The sequence below is a fragment of the Solanum tuberosum genome, unplaced genomic scaffold (assembly GCF_000226075.1).
Source record: "Solanum tuberosum cultivar DM 1-3 516 R44 unplaced genomic scaffold, SolTub_3.0 scf00106, whole genome shotgun sequence".
In the NCBI taxonomy this organism is placed as follows: domain Eukaryota; kingdom Viridiplantae; phylum Streptophyta; class Magnoliopsida; order Solanales; family Solanaceae; genus Solanum; species Solanum tuberosum.
In genome coordinates, this window is record NW_006239032.1 from 1,649,026 (window position 1) to 1,667,881 (window position 18,856).

An 18,856-nucleotide genomic window follows, 5' to 3' on the forward strand; every position below is an offset into this window, starting at 1 on the left:
ATTAATTCTAAATTGATAAAGGTTACTATATACTGTTTACATATTTTTGTTTCTGAATTCAGCAAAACAAACCGTCGTATGAAGAAAAGGATTGATTTTAGGTGGCTAACAATTAAGCGGCCTGAAACTAACTACCTTCGATATTGAAATAACACACGATTTTTTACTGACATAAGCTTATATTTCATATCATAATATTTCACAACATAAAGACCAGCATATATACCATCCCACATTATCTACCCTCCGCCTCCTAAAAATGGTTACGAACATATGCCCAAAAAGGCATGCCTTCCATTTCTGAAAAATACTACATAACTTAAATTACAAAACATGGAGACAAAAATTGAAGAACAATAATAGGAGGATTCAACAACAGCACCACTACTTACAACAAAAGATCTTAAGCTATTTAGCAGTTATAGTTGGGGAAAATCTCTATTCACCACTCATCAGTAGATGAGTGCACATAAGAATGACTCACAGAGATAGCAATTTTTCTAAGTTAATAATGTCAATCAATTGACATCTGCAAATGGAGTTCTATTGGGAGATACTCCATTACATTGTTGTAATTGCCTCTGATTCTTGCCCTCAGCACTACTCCACTTCGATTCATTCTCCGGACTAACTTTAGATATCACTGTTCTCATATCTTCAATGGATGAAAGGCTCGGAATTTGTATCGGTCGCTTCATTGGTGTCTTATCAGTGCACATATCAACCTGTTCACAAAATTATTGCTCAATAAACTAGAATGCAGCAAAACAGGCAAAATCATACAAACAAACTCAAAGGAAGCTTAGGAAGTACACTGAAAAATATAATAGAGTAGTAAATGTAGATATACCATGTAATCTTTTTGGAGGCATTGTTCTGCTGTACATTGTATATCTGATATACATTCACCATGGTTCTGTTGAGTAGAGCTCAGCTGATTCAGACAGATGTTACTCGTTGACTCGATTCTTTTCTTGTGTTCCATGTCCAATGTCAAAGAATCTGCAAATGCATGATAACTTTGTTTAGTGAAAAAATCTCAGTTTGAGGGGGAGAGGGTCAAAATCTGTATCCAGAAGATTCAGATACCATTGAAAGAAGTCTGCAAATCACGACTATGGGCTTCAACTTTCCCATCCACACATGAGGAAGTAGAGAGAAATTTGTCATATGCACAGCCAATTCTGGTGGAGCTTTCCCTGTCGAGGGGAGATTAAAAGAAATAGAATTCAGATAACAAATAACAGAAACCTGAAAAAGGTTGCAAGTGAGAACTTACCGTGAAATATGTTCTATATCTGCAAGATTGTTTGTAAGAATTTGATGGACTCCTAATTGAGTTTCTCCCAATTGTTCATTCAAGTTATCCACCTTGTTTGTGCTAAATGAGAAGAAACAAAAAACAATGAGTAGAATTATCCAAGAACTTCTTGCGAGTTTTTCCAACCAAATCAGCTAACTATCCTCTCATCCTTTTCTTTTTTTGGAGAGGATTTCAGTCTTTCAAGACCATAAATTCTTCACAGTAACTTGTTTATGCATTCAAACACTTCATTATGGATAATTCAATCTTTGGAGCTGTTATTTTGACAAAATTCAAGTGTTTCTGTTGGTTTGTTCATATATAGCAGTGCTATAGCATCACTCTGATGTCAACACCTCTCTCTTTCTTCTAAATAACCTTACTTGCCCGAAATGTCTTCCTTCTAAATGAAAAGTCGCCATAAAAAGCTTACCACTCTTGAAGGCAATTTTCCAAAGTCAGACTATTTTCTGCATACATGAACGTGTCTTCCAAGAAATTTTGTTTCACCTCATTAATGTATCCATTCAATTTTTGCTTTGCACTAGCTGAAACCTGCTGGACACCTGATATTTCTTCGAACAGCTGCTTATTTTCTTTTGCACTAGAATCCTGGAAGTTTCTTGACGCCTCTGACACCTGACATTAAATATTTCGTGATGAATAAATCTTTTATTGAGTGTCATGCATGATAAGAGATGCGACAAACTCACCATAGCTGCTTTCTTAGTTGTTAGAGTTGCCAGTATTGCAGCAATTTTCTCAAGAGCTGAATTTTCTTCTTTAAGTGACTCTTCCTGCAACAAGGAGAAAAAGAGAGATTTTAGCCTCCTGGAGGCACTTAAATATTGGTTGAACATAGTTGAGTCACTTCTGTCTCCTTAACCTTGAATTCCTTCTCAAACTTTTGTAGTTGGTCAGCTGTACTAATATTGCTCTTATCTAGAAGTCTCATCACTTCAGAAGCACGTTGATGGAGATCATCAAAGAAGTTTACAGTTGCCTGAGAAATTAATTCTGCTGAAACAAGACTTCGACGAAGACCCTGTGGCATTCATGATTTTTTCAGTTATATGTTTCAGTAAATAGAATACATAAAAAGGCAATACATAAAAAGGCCGTACACATGGTTCTTGTGAAAACATACAAGGGGGGAAATTTGACAAACCTCTTCTTGTTGTTTAGCAGACCAATCTAGTATTTGTCTTTGTTCGTCCAGAGAATTCTTAATATCACAAACAAAATCTTTTGCCTCCAAAGATGCAGCTGTAAGGAACTGCATTGCAAAGATTCTCGCTTAATTTATAGTAACCTAATATCAACAATAAATCAGAAACTGACACTTCTTACCTTCTCAACTGTGGTAGCTTGAGATGATATTTTAGACTTGATCTGGTCCAAATCAGAAGAAGCTTCCAACTGCAACACATCAACAAGTTCCTTCAAGCTTGTCATGCCAGAAGTGTATGTCTGAGTCATTTTATTGATCTTTGATTCCATGACCTTAGTAACCTGGTTGGTGGTATGTATTAAAAGGGTATTCAGTTCCTCAACCAATGCCTTAGAAGGGCTCAAGGTCAGTAGAAAGCTCATAATTTAATATCTTACATCACATTTGCTGGCAAGAAATGAGCTGACATGCTCCTCCATGCCTCTTAACTGCTGCTGTTGCTGGGATATCAACCCGTGAATAACCTTATGCAGGTCATTTAAACTATCATCAAGCCGTGAACCAAATGTACGTAGCAGATTTTGATTATCTGCCTCCAGCTTGTCTTTGTGATCTGTGTTAAATAGAACCTTTAGAAGAGTGCTGACCTTGCTGATATTAAAAATTGACATGTTCAGTTTACATCAAAACATGAAAAAAGGTTTGCAATCCTGGAAGTCCCAGTATATTGATGCTAATAATAGGGAGTCATCAAAAAATAGAGAGATCATTTTACTTCTTTAGCACAGCCTTAAACATTAAAAGGGTGTGATTTATGCAAACATGTATAATCAAAAGGCTGCTAAATTTTTTATTCCTGAAGAGTTGATAGTTTACCATCAGTAGAATATAGATGCAAAATATAATGCCAGCAAGAAATGTAATTGAACAAAAATCCAAGAGTACCTATTCTTGCAAAAAGTGAAGTTATATCTTCTGATGCATTCTGCAAATTTTTCTGCAAGTCCTTTGCACAATCGATCAGACAATTTTCTGTTTTCAAGTCACGGAATAATCACATAATGATGATAGGTAAAGGTCATATGAAGAAAAATTCACTTGTAAAAGGCTTATTGCTTCAGATACCTGAATGTATTTGTTTAGAAATAATTAACTCCTTTTCCTTCAGTGTTGAAATAGCAATCCTGTAATTCTCTTGAAGCTCATGTAATGCCTTTTTACTATTTTCCAGATTCGCCTGGGCAATATTTGGAAGATATGAATTAGTATGCGAAAAAGAAGCAATATGCATGATTCATAAGCTTCTTCTTTAGGATTACCTGGCATTCTTTGAGTTCAGCTTTGAGGTTCAATTTTTCTTCTTGCTCACTAAGATAAAGCTCACGGAATTTATCAACTTGCTGTTGAGTGAAGGGGAAGCATCCAGTAAGTGCATTGGGTCTAATAAGCTTTAACAAATAAAGTAAAAGCAAACACAAAGCCAAAATTTACCTTTTCACTAATGTTTAGATCAATCTCCAGCTGCTCTATTTTCTCATTCTTTGCCTATAAGATACAACAATGACATTTATAAATTTAAATAAATCAGAAAGGGCCAGGAAAGTCCTTGAGACCCAGAGAATTGTCCAATCTTGCACAATTTAATTCCAAATATATTGAGGTCTGTAGTCCAGAACAAAGTAATTTAAGACTACACTATAATCTCTGGTTGAAGGCCAATTTTCTACAGAAGGGGAAATCGTACTGCAATCAGATAAATTCACAGATGATCCCATCTGAGTAAATTATAAGTTGCTAGCTAATCTGAGAACGTATACCTTCTTTTCCGCTTCATCCTGCAAAAATCTTTCATGTGGAACATAAACTCCATTCTTTTCTCTTGCAGCTCGGACATCTGATTTGATAATAAGGCAAATGACGCAACTGGTGAAACAGTATCCTAGTAGAAAAACAAAGAAAGCAGGAAAAAAAATGAACAACAAAGTGCACTAACATACCTTGTTTCATCCTTTCTAGTTCCAAATATAGATCTTTGAGCAGCACTGCCTTGGACATTCTCTGGTTAGCCTGAAATACAGAGTTTTTTTCTGCTCAATTTACATATATAAGACTTCAAATACAAAATACTTTAAGCAAAAGAATCACAGTATAACCTCCGGTTTGTTTTTGATGTTTTTAGCACGGTGTGCATAATCTAGAGTGCTTAAAGTTTCTTCGAGACAGTGGGCAGAGAGCGAAATTGTTGCAATGATACAAGTTTTTGTTTTTCCTCCTAGTGAATCTCGTAGTAGTCTTGTGAGCTTACTATCCCTGTGTAATAAAAAAAAAAAGATTTAAGAGGAAGAAAAGGGAGAACACCAAAAGAAGTGTTTCTTGACACAAACCTGTAAGGTACATGAATGGAGTGCTCAACCAAAGCTGTTATGACACGACCAAGAGTAAGCAAACTCTTGTTGATTTCTCCGGCTTCTCTTGCACGGCCCTGAGTTCAAGCAGATATATATGTAGTGAGTTGGATTCCCTTCATCAAGGTTAATGCAGTTAATGCGGTCCAGGACTTGTTACCACCACTCCAGAAGAAAGACAAAATTATTTCGAAGCGTTTCTCAGAGCTAATTTGTCATTCAGTTTAACAGTTACTTGAATAGCTTGAGAGATAGAGTAAATGTAAAAAAGCTTCCCCGTATTGCTTTTATGTCACACCTAAGCGTAAATTTTCCCGGTGCTAATTTGACATCTGCTACTCCTTTTGTAAGTCATGGGAGTATAATTTCCTCTCCCCAACTAAAGATAGGTTCTGCTTATGGATATTGACACTTCAGGTAGATATTTTGCATTCCTACAGCACTGAACTGTTGTATAACAACAGCAAGGGATCATTAAAGTGCAAAATCTGTGATACATTATCATACCTCTCGGGCGCCTGATCGAGAAATATTTTCTGATCCTGCTAAATCAACAAGGTTGAGCTTGCCACACTTAATGAGCTCCTCATCTCCAACAGTCATTTCTTTGACATGAATAGTTATGCTAAATACAGAGTGAGAGCGACTGCAGAAGAAGAGCATCTTTAAATATTTGCTCGCATTTACTTTTCAAATCAATGAATGCTAATAGGTCCTACCTGCTTCGCTTGTTTAATAGAGTGTCTGCTGTGCGCCTCCTAGCTGCTCCTCGTTCCAGGAGGTTATAAATGTCATTTGCACTGTACACAGCTTCTTCCTCAAGGCCCCTCACTACAACTAAACCTTTTCCATCCTCCATGAGGGATATGGGCTTCCTTTGTCTCTCTTCTGAAAACTTTGAGGGCTCTTCTGAAGCTAGCAAGTCAATGATTTCCTCATTGTATAGTTCCCAAAAGGTCACTTTCATGCTATAGTCTGCATGTTGCGCTTCAAGTGTATCAAAAATTTGTCGAACTGCCCTTGGAATTATACCTGCTTCAGCTGGTAATTCACCAGCCTATGACATAAAGAAAGAACAAGATTCAAGGACCAGGATAGATCGAAGTGAAAGATGCTATGGTGTAGAGTGAATGAACCACTTAATACCTTATTCCTCATCCCTCCTTCCATTGTATATGTTTTTCCTGTACCAGTCTGCCCGTATGCAAATACAGTGCAATTAAATCCATCAAGAACTTCCTTAACAATGGGCGAAATGGCTTGATCATATATTGATCTTTGCTGTGCTTTTGGGCCAAAAACCTGGTAAATAGCATTTTCTTAAGCCAATTGTAATTCTAACATGTAGAGCATGTCAACCATCAATTTAATGACCAAAAAGCAAGCTACTATAAAAACAAGGGAACTGTACCTTGTCAAACGTGAAGACTTTGTCTACTTGCTTATTAGCTACATTTTGTACAATAGAAATTTCTCTTTTGCTTTCATTACATGTTATGGCCTTCGGAACATTTACCCTTTGCTCATCATCATTCAACGGCCTAAAACAACAATTAAGATTAGTCAAATGAAAAATGAAACATTTCTTTTGCTTGAAACTAGTGTGTTACAACATTGACCGACCATGCACAACAATACATCAATCACAAGCCACTGATGTTCATGATGAGCTATGTTTTCCACATTCAATTTTATAAGCACAAATTTTTTAACAGGAAACCGCCTACACCTAATGCCTTAAGCTGTTGTTCCCATTTCCTCAGCTGACTCATCATGCAAAAGGTGATTCAAATCATGCCAAGGACCAATTTTCCTTCATCTGTTTCTAGAGCCAGTTTTTTTGTGATAGGAAATGTTTCATCTTGGTTAAATTTCAGGTACTGAAGGATATACTCATCATAAAACCGACACTATTGATTAGAGCTCACACTTGTTTTAGCAAATCCATGTAAGCACAGAAAAACAGAAGCATCATATTTAAAATTAAAATTTCTTGATTTTGATCCCATAGAAAAGGAACAACACTAACTGTTAGCCATAATAAGCTGTCAAAAGTCCCAATTCTCCCAGCATTATTGCGAAAAGGAGCAAAAAGCAAACTGTGACAGATTAAAACTTAGGGAAACAGAAACACAAATTGATACTTACTTCATTTCTTTCCACATTTCTAGGTGGGGAAAATGAGTAAGAACCAAATTAAATAATGCAGGAACTTTTATAGCTCAGTTGGCTGGCTATCTGAACTTTCACCTAGCTAGCCGTTTACCCTTCCCCTTCCCCTTCCCCTTCCCCTTCCCCTACCCCCAATTTTTTTTAAAGAAACAGTAATCAATCAGACATATCCAAATGCAAATTACACGAAGGCACAAAAGTATGAATTAACACACTACACAGCATAAATTGATACAGAATCAGTATATAATCGCGTCTTCCACTGTTCCACACACACACACTAAAAGTGAGTAGATGAACTCGCACCTGCATCTAACCAGAACTTGGACATTGACCTCTTTATCTTTATCCAGACGATTGGATCCGTAATCAATCCCCCTAGGATCCGGGCCTCTCCTCCGTTCCGGTCTAGGTGTAAAAAACGGCGACGGAGATGGAGCTACTCCCACTCCCACTTTCCGATTTATATCCGGTGTTAACGACATGATATCTGCAATCGCCCCAAATCTACTGCTGAGAAACAAATCAAACAACACATATAAGCTATCAAATTCAAATTATCAATCATACAACTATGTTTCAATCTCAAATGAGTTTGTGTCCAATAAATGAACCAAAATTAACAAAAACACAAGCAAAAAAATTATGGTTTCTCACACCAGGCAACTGTGCAAGAACGAAAATAAATCAAATCGAAAGCTCTGCTTGAATTACGCTATAATTTGATTTGAGTATTATTGGACTTTGGAAAATGTATATGATTTTTCAAACGGCTACTACTTTTTGAATAAAATGGGTACAGGTGGGCCCCGTTTACGAAAAATTCAAAATGGAGAATTAATTTTTTTCCTTTTTCACTTTTACGGATCACTGGAAAGGAAAGTACTTAAATGGAAAAAGAGTAAACAGCTCATAGCACTATTATTGTCTATTGATTATTCATCCGGCGTGTGATATTTTTATTAGAATCGAAATATTGTATGTTTTTTTATAAGGTGAGAAAATGGACACTTTCGACAAGTTCTTTTTTATTTTCATGGCTCATGAGATCTCTAGTCAAAAATAAAAAAATCTCTCGAATATTTTACCACAATTCATATTGAATGTCCGGACATAACTAAATTCAACATGTTTAGTCATCATTTGAGCTTATCAAGAACCTGTTATTTCCTTGTACTAGTTGAATGTTTGATTTGGACTTCCACATGTGGTCATAGAGACATAGACTCATAGTACTCAATATCATATCAAAGTTTGATTTGAACCATTTATTTTGGTGGAAAATACTTTAGTTTTTTTTATAAAAAAAAGTAAACTCAACTAACCAAAAATTCAACGAAAATAAAACTAATTTAACGCAGAACTTATCAAATCAACCAAATGCATACCTCCTCTTTGACTTCATAGTCTCATATTAAAACAATGGTGCACCAGCTATCTTCAAATTCTCGATCAACCACTATATACTCAAAATCGGAAAGGGAAAGAAGCAATTTGATTTTCTAGGAGAATAAAAGACATCGAAATTACACTAAATAATCTCTTCTTGCTTTCTTGTTATCATAAAGTTAAGTTGAAAAGTTGCAGAAATTCAACTCTAGCAAAATATGCATTTGGCTACAGTGAATCAGACAGACTATTTTTTAAAAGGCAAAAATGTTTTAACCGTTACAAATTTAAAGGGCGTAACTAATGCAGTTTAAAGATTATGTGTTGTGATATCTTTCACAAGCATTTACTGAGCTTCTAATACTCCTTTTCTTAAGTTCACTTAAATATTATCCAAACACCTACATAATTTTGTATGAAATCATTTTCAGATTATTAACTAGTTTGAAATGTTAGAAAATCCTCTCCCAATAATATCATTGCATACCAAAATTTGGAGGAAAAAGTCACATCAGCTAAAAAAAATCAATTGTTACTTTAGCTACAAATAGCTACTAATAAATAAAGCATTAGCTATGTAACTGAGTTTCTCTCCATCTTAAAAATGGCACCATCCCAGAGACTCCATTAAAACATCTAATGCTTACTAACACTAACACCAACTCACAAAAAACGCCTCGTGTACTACAATAGTACACTGCACATTTCATCAAACCAGACATGGATTGTTGTTGACTTGACAATTGTTAGGAGTTAGAACTTGAAAGCTTTAAAGTTACAACAACACACCCAATGGGAGGGTAGAACATACACAAACCTTACCCCTACATTGTCGAGGTAAAGAGGTTGTTTCCAAAAGACCTTACTTAGTTAAAACGCTTAAAATAAAAATGTGAACAGAAGCTTGCCTGACTATATGGAACAAAGTACATAGCTGAAACTCAATATTCAAAATGAATAAACCAAGGAACTTCCGATCAAAAGTTTCCATAGAACTCATATAAAGACTTAAGGCTGACAGAAATATTCAAAACTAGGGAATCGATTTAGATAATTCCAATTTTGTTGGCCACATCCAAAGCATCATAGTCGGGTGTCAACCTCACATAAGCCTTCTTTGTTCCATCGGGCCTGAACAAGGACGAAGGGAAGTAGATTAGCAAAGACAGACAAAAGTTACTAAGTATGAAAAGTATACACACAGGATACAAGAAGAAACAGGCAAACTTAATATTTCACAAGAAATGCAGCTAAACTTTCTGTTACAGTATAATCAAAATACGGCATCTGAAAGAAGAAAATTTAACCTGCAAATTTAGCAAATAATCTAACTGGCCAATTGCCCAAAACACATAACAATATTCTACAGTAAAAACAGGGAATTGTTAGCATGCAAATTTGATTCCTACGGCATGTCAAATGCCAGTTATTTTACCTGATTTGGATTAATATAGAGACATTAGTAAATAACAATTATACAACTGAATTGAAACAAGGGTGCAGTTTCATGCAACAGGATCAAGATTTGGTATAATTTCAAGAGATGCATCATCAAGCAAAACGATCTAAAAACAGATATATGATGATCTTTAAAAAACAAGAGTCAGTCACAGAACCAGTGCTAAACGAGCAAAGCATAAAACATATGAGAAAAAATGCAGGGCATTACCTGATCAAGGTATTGACTTTCTTTATCTGGATGTCATACATTTTCTTCACTGCATCTTTTATCTTCTTCTTGTCAGCATGAATGTCAACAATGAAAACAAGGGTATTGTTGTCCTCAATCTTCTTCATTGCAGACTCGGTGGTGAGAGGACATTTTAGAACCTGGTACTGATCAAGTCTGTTCCTTCCAGGTGCACTAATGCGAGGGTACTTGGGATTCCTATCCTTCTTCAATGTCTTAGGTCGATGGAAAGTAACTTTTGTCCTTATCTTACTTGACTTCTTCTTAAAGGTTGATCCCGACTTAACAGCCTTGGCAGCCTTGACAGCCTGGGCTTTGGGGTCTTTCTTTTTTGTTAAGTCCGCTGCAAATGAAATTTCAGAATTACATTAACAGAGTCAAGTTGCAGGATCTATGCCAGCACAGTAACAACACACAACAAATCCAAGTATCCAACATCCAATTTTCAAACTAAAAAGTCATAGATAAGTTCTTCCTCATGGTGTAATTAGGAGCATGTCCAAGATGCAACTAAGTCCAAATAATCTCTCAAAACAAGCAAATCCTCGATGTTGCAACATTTCTGGTTATCTATTCAATTATGCTTCTTAAGACTATTAAAGCTCCACACTCTGAAATATACAATTATCAAGACTACTACTCTGTTGAAATAAACAGCAAAGCCTCAATGACATGATCCTCCTTCCCAAAAAACATTCCGGGAAACCACTTCTGTCTAAGCCCCATCGCCTTCCCAATTTATAAAGTTTCTCAAAGTTCTAGGTAAAAACTTTTTTCAAAAAAAGAAAAGAAAAGTGATAGCTACTGGCAGTCTATTTGTTTCAGGAAATGCCGCCAAACCTCAATAATACCAGCCTCTATTCAACAAAATTAACCTTCATACCTCGACCTCAAGCAGCCACTGCACTCTCCCCAGTAACTTGAGCCACTATTCCCAAAAACAACTTCAGTCTACACCCCACTCCCTTCCCAATTTATAAAAATACTCATGGTTATTAAGTCCCAGGTAATCAATTCTTTTCCCAAAAAAAGGGAAGATGATCACTAATGGCAGTCTATTGGTATTAAAAAAATGCAGCAAAAACACAATAACACCAGCCTCTATTCAACAAAATCAAACATGCATGCCCCAGGTAATAACTCTTTTCCAAAAAAAAAAGGGGGAAGATGATCACTAATGGCAGTCAATTGGTTTCAAGAAAGGCAGCAAAAACTCAATAACACCAGCCTCTATTCAACAAAATCAAACATGTAAGCCTCAACCTCCACCAAGCCACGGCGCACTCCCACCCTATATCCCCCTTCAATAACAGAAACGAGAATTTTTAACCAGCATAAATCTAGCCATAAAATAATGTACCATAACAGCAACAAGTTCATCAATGCCTAAATCACAAACTAATCGGGATCATTGTTAAAAGAAAATCAATTCTCATTATGCTCTACCGGGATCTGATTTTCAATATCACTAATTTTTTTTCCTTTTAAGTCAAATTAGGACTACCTATCTCTACGTAATCAATGAATTCATACTCACTAACACAGATTAGAATACAAAAACAAAGAGTTAAATACCTTCTGTCCTGCCAAAAAGCTAAGAGAAACACTATTTTTCACATTTCTAACAACACAAGCAGATTCATACCGCATGCTCCCTAAATCTATCGATAATTGGAGTAAAATATAGCGAATAACAGAAAATTGACAGTATGAGATAAAAGCAGCGCAAAAAATATACCTTTAGCTGGAGCCATAGCTGAATATGGTGCGAAAAATCCAACACGAACTGAGAGAAGCTGCTGGTTTAGGGTTTTGGAGATGAAGATGACATATATTTGTATTGAGGCTGAGTTTTGCATGACTTGTTAACTTAGGCCCGTTATTTTGAGGCCCAATATTAAATCAGTGGAAGCCCAATTACAGTAAATTTTGGGCTTAACGATGGTTTGTGTAAGAGTTAGATGGAATGACCCGTTTTCGAGTCTGCTATGAGTTTTTAGTCACTGTTTAAAAAATAGGGAAAATTAGCTATATAGTCATAATACCTAACATATTTAGTCAAAAATACAACACTTTAAAATATTTATTTAAAAATGACAGAATGTCAATATTTTCAAAAAATAATTTGTATTCACATTTTATATTTATATTTCCTTTTATTAATCAAAAGAGTCCATAATTGGATCAAATTCTAATCAATAACAGATTAAAATAAAAATAAATACAAACTATCCATTAATATCTTCCCACATCTTAGACGTTTCCCACCTTTCACGTTTCGCAATTAAAGTTTTTGTTTTCCCCCCAATTTTCACGTTCTTAGATTCTCTTTCTTCAAGTTTTTTGCTCACATTGAAACACAAGGTATTCAAAACTCGATTCTTCAACAAAATTGGTGGATTAATTCAAGGGATTAATCGGTTGGTAAACAAAATCTAGAGATTAATTCAAGAAATTTTGAATTTGGTAAAGGTAATATCGATTAGTTATTTAGATTTCTTTTGATTTGTTTTCAATATCACCGTCTATGATTTTATTTAGAATTGTACATATTACGGATTTTCAGTTAATTTTTTTGATTTTTATTCAAGTTTGTTTACATATTCATCTAATATTTATGTATTTCAGATTTTTAGTCGTTTAAACAATTTTTTTCTAATTTCGTTTTAATATTTTAGAAATTCCTCCAAGACGTGATTACTAGCATATGAAAGGTGGTTAAAATCTCTTCATGATATTGGCACTAAGGGATCTGGGATCAATTTCAATGGCCTCATTAAAGGTGCCACAAGTTTCCCCCAAGTTATTCTTACTGCAGTTGCTTTCAATAGAACTTTGTGGCATTGGATTGAATCGGCTATTGCAGTTGAGGCAAAGGCTATGTACAATACGAGATTCATTTCAATATGGATGCTAAATTGTATGTCAAATTGATCTGTAGTTCTTGAAGAATCATATTTGTATTCATTTATTTTTTTCACAGCGTAATGTATTTTTTTCAGAATTTTATATCCTTTCCTAAATTGTATTCATTCCAATATATATGTGTATTTGTATTCATTATGATTTTCATGTTTGGGTTTGTATAATGATATTTGTATTTCTTTATTAGTTTGTATTCATTCTAATAAGTATGCCAAATGAAATACAAATTATTAAAATTTCGTTGACAAACAACTTTGGAAGAAGAATTCCCAACTCAAACTTCGATATAATCGGTGTTCTCCAAAACTGAAACTTTCTTTTTTTATTATGTTTTCATCATAATTGTATACCAACAACTTTTGCATTTTATGTGCTCACTTTACCATTCAAATTAAAACTTAAAACTGATATTTTACTTTCATAGTGAAAACTAAAAATTGTATCCGAGTGATCAAAATTGAATCTACATAACTGCCAAATATATTTTCTTTTATTTATTACAAAAATGTTACTGATTGTATCCCAATATAATCTAATCATTACATATAAATACGAATTAAGAAAGGATACAAACTTATTTGTATTCATTTTGCGTTTGAAATACAAAATGATATTGAAATACATAATTATTTTTGGAATACAAACTGAGCTAGAAAAAATAGTTGCTACAATTTTTAAAGTGAAATACTAATAAAATAACAAAACTGAATATTGTAATATAAATACAATTATTTTCATACAACTTATTCTATGTTTTTCGAAAACAATATTTTCAGTGAAATAATAATAATATAACAAACTGGAATATAAATACATTTTAGTTTGAATACAACTTAATTGTATCCAATACTTAATTGTATCCAGCAATCACTACAAGTCAACAAAAATCTGTATACAACCACTAATTAGTTGATGTTTTTTACTTCCATAGTTGTACGTTGTCCAGAATTGTTATGCTTGTATCCCTATATTACAAAACATCCGTAAAAAGCTATAAATCCCAATACATACAAAGATTTCACTGATTTAATCAGGAAAAAAACAACAATTATACTCGACATATGCGAATATTTCATCCAAACAAGAAAAAATAAAAGAAAAACATTCCAGATTTATTGATACTTGAAAACTTCAACATCCATCCATATTGTTAATATTTATAAAAAAAAAATTGTATTCATTCAAATAAAGAACAAACAACTATGAAACTAAAAAAGAATCAAGCACTTTCAAGCCGTATGCATCATATATTGGATACAAAACATATGATTGTTCCTCAGCGTGTTCATGTGCTTTTTATGGATTTCAATGGAACTGACGTCGAAATTTCAATAAAAATTTCAAATCATACAAAGATTTCACCGATTCAAAAGAAACAACAAAAATTAAATACCTGATGTCTAAATTTCTTGTATTCAATAGAACTGACGAAATTATAGTCGTGGAATTCGAAAACATCCAATTTAAGAATATGCCGAATTCGATTCGAAGAAGCTAGGAATATTATCAATTGAATGATTAGGAAGACAAAAACTTTTTTTGCAAATTTTTTGTTTGGAATTATTAACAATGGAAGACCAAAAAACGCTCCACAGAAAGTGAGCCAACATCCACGCTTTGCAAAACGTAACTGAAAAGTTTTAAAATCTTTTTTTCCTTTTTTGATGTTTTATGTTCCATGTTTTTCTCTTTTTTATTATTAAGTATTTGTATTCTTTCAGATTATCATAATAAAATAAATACATAAATCATCCTTTTAACAAAATAAAATATTGTCATTTTTAATAAATAGTTAAAATGTTGCTAATGAGTCCCACTAAAGACTTAAATATTGCTGTTTTGCTAATTTTCCCAAAAAAATAAATAGGAAATAGCCATATTATAATGCGAAATTAAAATTTGAACATAAAATACCCTTGCTTAAAGCATGACCAAAAAAATTAAAAATATTTGAATCACATGAATTATTCCTTAAATTTTTTAATGTAAAGTTTGAATTATATGAAATCATTCATTGGTTTTGAAACATTAGGTTTGAGTCTCATAAATCATTCCTTGACTCTGAAACTTTAACAAGTTTTTGAATATTATATCGTTTCTTGGTTTCGAACTTATAAACATTTGAACTCGTTTTCTCACTCTATCAAATTTTTGAATCGCATGAATCATTCCTAGATATCGCTTGTTGATCCTTTGAATTCCAACTCCATTTTCTAGAGGTGTCGTGTGTTTTAGTTAGAGATACGTTTATCTAAAAAAGATTGTTTTATATATCAAATAATTAACACTAATTGCGTAAGACTTTTTAATCTTCCAATTTAGTAGCCCCACAAAAAAATTCTCACATAATTAGTGTCGTGTGGAACTCAAAATAATTATTTTTTTGGATCAATCCAATTTTTTTGTAATGATCCTGGTTAGCGATATATAATAGTATTATTTTTGTTTTGGATTAAAAGAAAAAAATGTCTAATAGATAGATACAAGCAGACGCTAAATTCCACATAATATTTTTTAGAATTATTTTCAACCTATGACATAAACAGACGAATAACATCAAGAAACTCCATAAAATATTCCCTTTTTTTGGTAAGACCTTATATATATTAGTAATTGAAGAGAAAAAAAAAGATATTGAAAAGAAATGCATGAGAGAGAACAAAAAGAAGTAACATCAACACAAAGACATATGAAACTTTTTGCGGGTTTATCTGAATTCATAATTTTTAAATATGTAAAAATTTGCACGAATTATATAAACGTGCAAAATATACAAACTTGAAACTCTAGCCCACGTAATTATTACTGAATGAATGTAGGTCGCGAGTGATAATTAACTAAAATTATACCTATGATGACTAATTAACTAGTACTATATGTTTACTTGACCGTGTAATTTTCCTATTAAAAATGTAATTTTCGTACAAATATCTCATTGATAAAGTACAAAACAAAAAATAATACAACATTTTAAACTTTTTAGAAAGGGGAAATTTTTTAGTTCACAAGGGGAGGCATTGGCTGCTATAGAGCAAGCAAAGTCAAATTGGAACACCACAACTATTTTTTTAAAAAGGAAAATATATTCTTATTATTATCTTTTAGGTTTCTAATATTGTTTTTAGTACTTATAAACCGACATTTTGTTATTTATGAAAAGCCGTCTTTTTCATTCCAGTTATAAGATTAAAATACTAATAATTTTATTTTAAAAAAAACAAGTAACTTCCTTGACCTAGGAACTTCAATTTTATTTTTATTTTTTAAATAATAGGTTTGTTCAATATATAGTGGAAATGATGGTACAAATTGAGTAGTCCTTTTCAGAATATACCGACCAAAATTATTTTATAACAATGTTGTGGTGCACATGTTATGGGCATTCCATTATGATGAGAAGATTGATGCATTGTGACAGCATTTGGATTGATAATGATATCTTAAAACAATCATTTAATCCACAAAGGTTAATGGTGAAATAATTTTATTGGGAGTGTTGATTTAAAAATGGATGTGACAGAATTTGGATTGATAATGATATCTTAAAACAATCATTTAATCCACAAAGGTTAATGGTGAAATAATTTTATTGGGAGTGTTGATTTAAAAATGGATCATGCAATGTATAAAATCGGATTTAATTAAATTTTAATGCGAATATTAAATATTAAATAATATTTTTTTTAAATGACAACAAAGAATATAGTTAAAACAATGCTTAAGCAATATTATAAGCTCTGAAGAAATTAATACAACAAAAAATTAAGTTATATATGTATACTGTAAATAAAGTCATTTGTTTACCAAAACAAGACAACAAATCATTAGCTAACAAATATCTCCTACAAAATACTTCTTCGGTTTTCTTTTACTAGTTTCTTATATTAAATATATAACAATTTCTTTTTTACTTATTCATTACAACAAATCAAAATAAAATAATTCTTTTTTCCAATATTATCTTTACCACTAATAACTATAAAAAGATTTAGTAAAATAAACGCTTAATAAATAATTACTTAAAGGAGAATATGAAGTTAATAAAGGACTAGTAAAAACGAACGAAAGAAATAGTGGGCTAACCTATAAAACTAATTATGAGCTAAATAAACACATTGGTAAAGAAAGAACTATTTAGGGCTTAAATGTCAATTTTTATGAGTTTAATTACCAAAGCTTGCTAATTAAATATTTGAATTCCACATTAATTCATAATGATTTGTGCACGTTGATGACAACATTCCGTTTTTTAATTAAAAAAATAAGTAGTTGATGAAGCACTAATTAAAAATAGGAAAAATCCTTTTGGCCAGAATGGTATTTTATCTATGTTATTTTACCTTTTTAAACATTTTTACTCTTTTAATTTTAATACCTTTTAACTAAAAAATAGAAAAAATATCAATTTATTTTAAAATAAAAAAGATATTGTAGTCTTTTTAAATTTCTGACCAATTTCTGGCCAAATTATCAGGCCATTTAGCATTTGTTGACAAATTAACCAAAGTCAGCGTATGTGCAATGAGGCATTCCTTACTTGATGAAAACTCTTTGCTTCAATTTATTTAATACAACTCTATTTGACTTATTATATATTATAGACAAATTAAGTTAGATTAATTTTTAATCAACTTTCCTTGTAATTAAGAAAGAAATCGTCTCTTTAAAGTAAAGGAAAGAGTTTCGTTGGATACTTGCAGAAAGCAACAAAGTTTGAATTCTGTGTACCATCAAAAGTTATGGTGAGTTGGTAAGTATTTTATTATTCTTAATCAGAGTTTTTGGGTTTGAGTTTTGAATATAAAATTGACTTTGATAGTGAGTACTTTGCCCCCTAAATAGGACTTCAGTGCGAAGGTAGATTATAGTTGTACATCAAAAACAGATAACCGAGCACAAAATGAAAAAATAATAATTCTATATTTAGTTAGATAGATTGGGTTGGGTTAGAGTTAAAAAGATGAAATCAGGTAATTTCACTTGAAGTTGAGTAATTTTGATCGATTTGGGGAAACCATCAAATTGAAGAGTATATATATTAAAGTTTGTAGACGAGGGCAACATAGGGTCGTTTGGTTGGGATAACTAACAAGTTATCCGAGGATTAAATATCCATGGGATAAGTTATAACTTATCCCATCACTATGATATAAATGGTGGAATAAGTTATCTCAAACATGACAACCAAACAAGATAATAAAATTTTATCTCAAGACTATTTTTTATGGGAAAATTGTTTGAATAACAAACTATTAATTCAAATTAAATGTTATAGTCATAGTTTATTTTATTTGTAATTTGCAGCAAACATCCCATTTTTTGCCATATGATTCGGTATACAATTAGCCATTTTCGGTATACAATTAGTCATTTTATACATTTCGGTATAAAATGCGTTTGTGTTTATATAAAGCGAGAGAAAAGTGTATATACAAATACAAATACATATATCTCCATCCTATACACTTATAATTATACAAATACATATCTTATTATACAAATTACAATGTATAAATGAATTTATACAAAACTGAACAATTTGTATAAAATTGAATGTATCTAGCGAATTATGCAAATCAAAGCGCAATTATGCAAACTATAGCTATAACAGACAAATATGACTTTTATATTTGCTATATGTGAAAGTTGCTCTTTTTTTTATTTCAAGACAATTTATTCTTATTTCTTATACCAAACGAATCCATATCTCCTTCTAATTAATACTACTACACCATTCATAAAAATAATTGAATAAAAAAAAGTATTTGCACGGGCAAAGATGTCTTTTTGATATATATTTT

At 32.4% G+C, this 18,856-nt stretch overlaps 2 protein-coding genes across 3 annotated transcripts; both read right to left on the reverse strand.

Annotated features, from left to right (window-relative positions):
• Positions 1–267: 267 nt before the first annotated feature.
• Positions 268–7,812, reverse strand: LOC102606212 (probable 125 kDa kinesin-related protein). Of its 2 annotated transcripts, none has more exons than XM_006349460.2 (24): positions 7,711–7,812; positions 7,358–7,561; positions 6,291–6,420; positions 6,026–6,181; positions 5,599–5,936; positions 5,387–5,525; positions 4,859–4,956; positions 4,628–4,784; positions 4,472–4,541; positions 4,292–4,368; positions 3,966–4,019; positions 3,794–3,874; positions 3,600–3,711; positions 3,420–3,506; positions 2,912–3,087; positions 2,654–2,815; positions 2,472–2,579; positions 2,190–2,348; positions 2,017–2,100; positions 1,737–1,942; positions 1,280–1,381; positions 1,090–1,199; positions 851–1,002; positions 268–725 (listed from the first exon to the last, which is right to left on the reverse strand). In XM_006349460.2, the coding sequence occupies exons 2-24, from the start codon at positions 7,534–7,536 to the stop codon at positions 519–521; spliced, it is 3,144 nt and encodes a 1,047-aa protein (XP_006349522.2). In that variant the 5' UTR covers positions 7,537–7,561; positions 7,711–7,812; the 3' UTR covers positions 268–518. The 2 variants fall into 2 exon arrangements, with proteins under 2 accessions (XP_006349522.2, XP_015165086.1); XM_015309600.1 differs by having other exon boundaries at positions 7,358–7,564.
• Positions 7,813–9,325: 1,513 nt separating this feature from the next.
• Positions 9,326–11,975, reverse strand: LOC102578219 (60S ribosomal protein L23a-like). The gene is made up of 3 exons (XM_006349461.2): positions 11,869–11,975; positions 10,110–10,473; positions 9,326–9,571 (listed from the first exon to the last, which is right to left on the reverse strand). The coding sequence occupies exons 1-3, from the start codon at positions 11,882–11,884 to the stop codon at positions 9,487–9,489; spliced, it is 465 nt and encodes a 154-aa protein (XP_006349523.1). The 5' UTR covers positions 11,885–11,975; the 3' UTR covers positions 9,326–9,486.
• Between the last annotated feature and the right edge of the window lie 6,881 nt (positions 11,976–18,856).

Bases quoted from the DNA above. Each gene is read 5' to 3' on its own strand.
- LOC102606212 (XM_006349460.2), bottom strand. From the start codon at position 7,536: ATGTCGTTAACACCGGATATAAATCGGAAAGTGGGAGTGGGAGTAGCT. The intron at 6,182-6,290 runs GTACAGTTCCCT...GCTATTTACCAG, and splicing joins AAGTCTTCACGTTTGACAAG to GTTTTTGGCCCAAAAGCACA. The intron at 4,957-5,386 runs GTATGATAATGT...GCTTGAACTCAG, and splicing joins CTCGATCAGGCGCCCGAGAG to GGCCGTGCAAGAGAAGCCGG.
- LOC102578219 (XM_006349461.2), bottom strand. The intron at 9,572-10,109 runs GTAATGCCCTGC...GTCCTTGTTCAG, and splicing joins AAAGTCAATACCTTGATCAG to GCCCGATGGAACAAAGAAGG.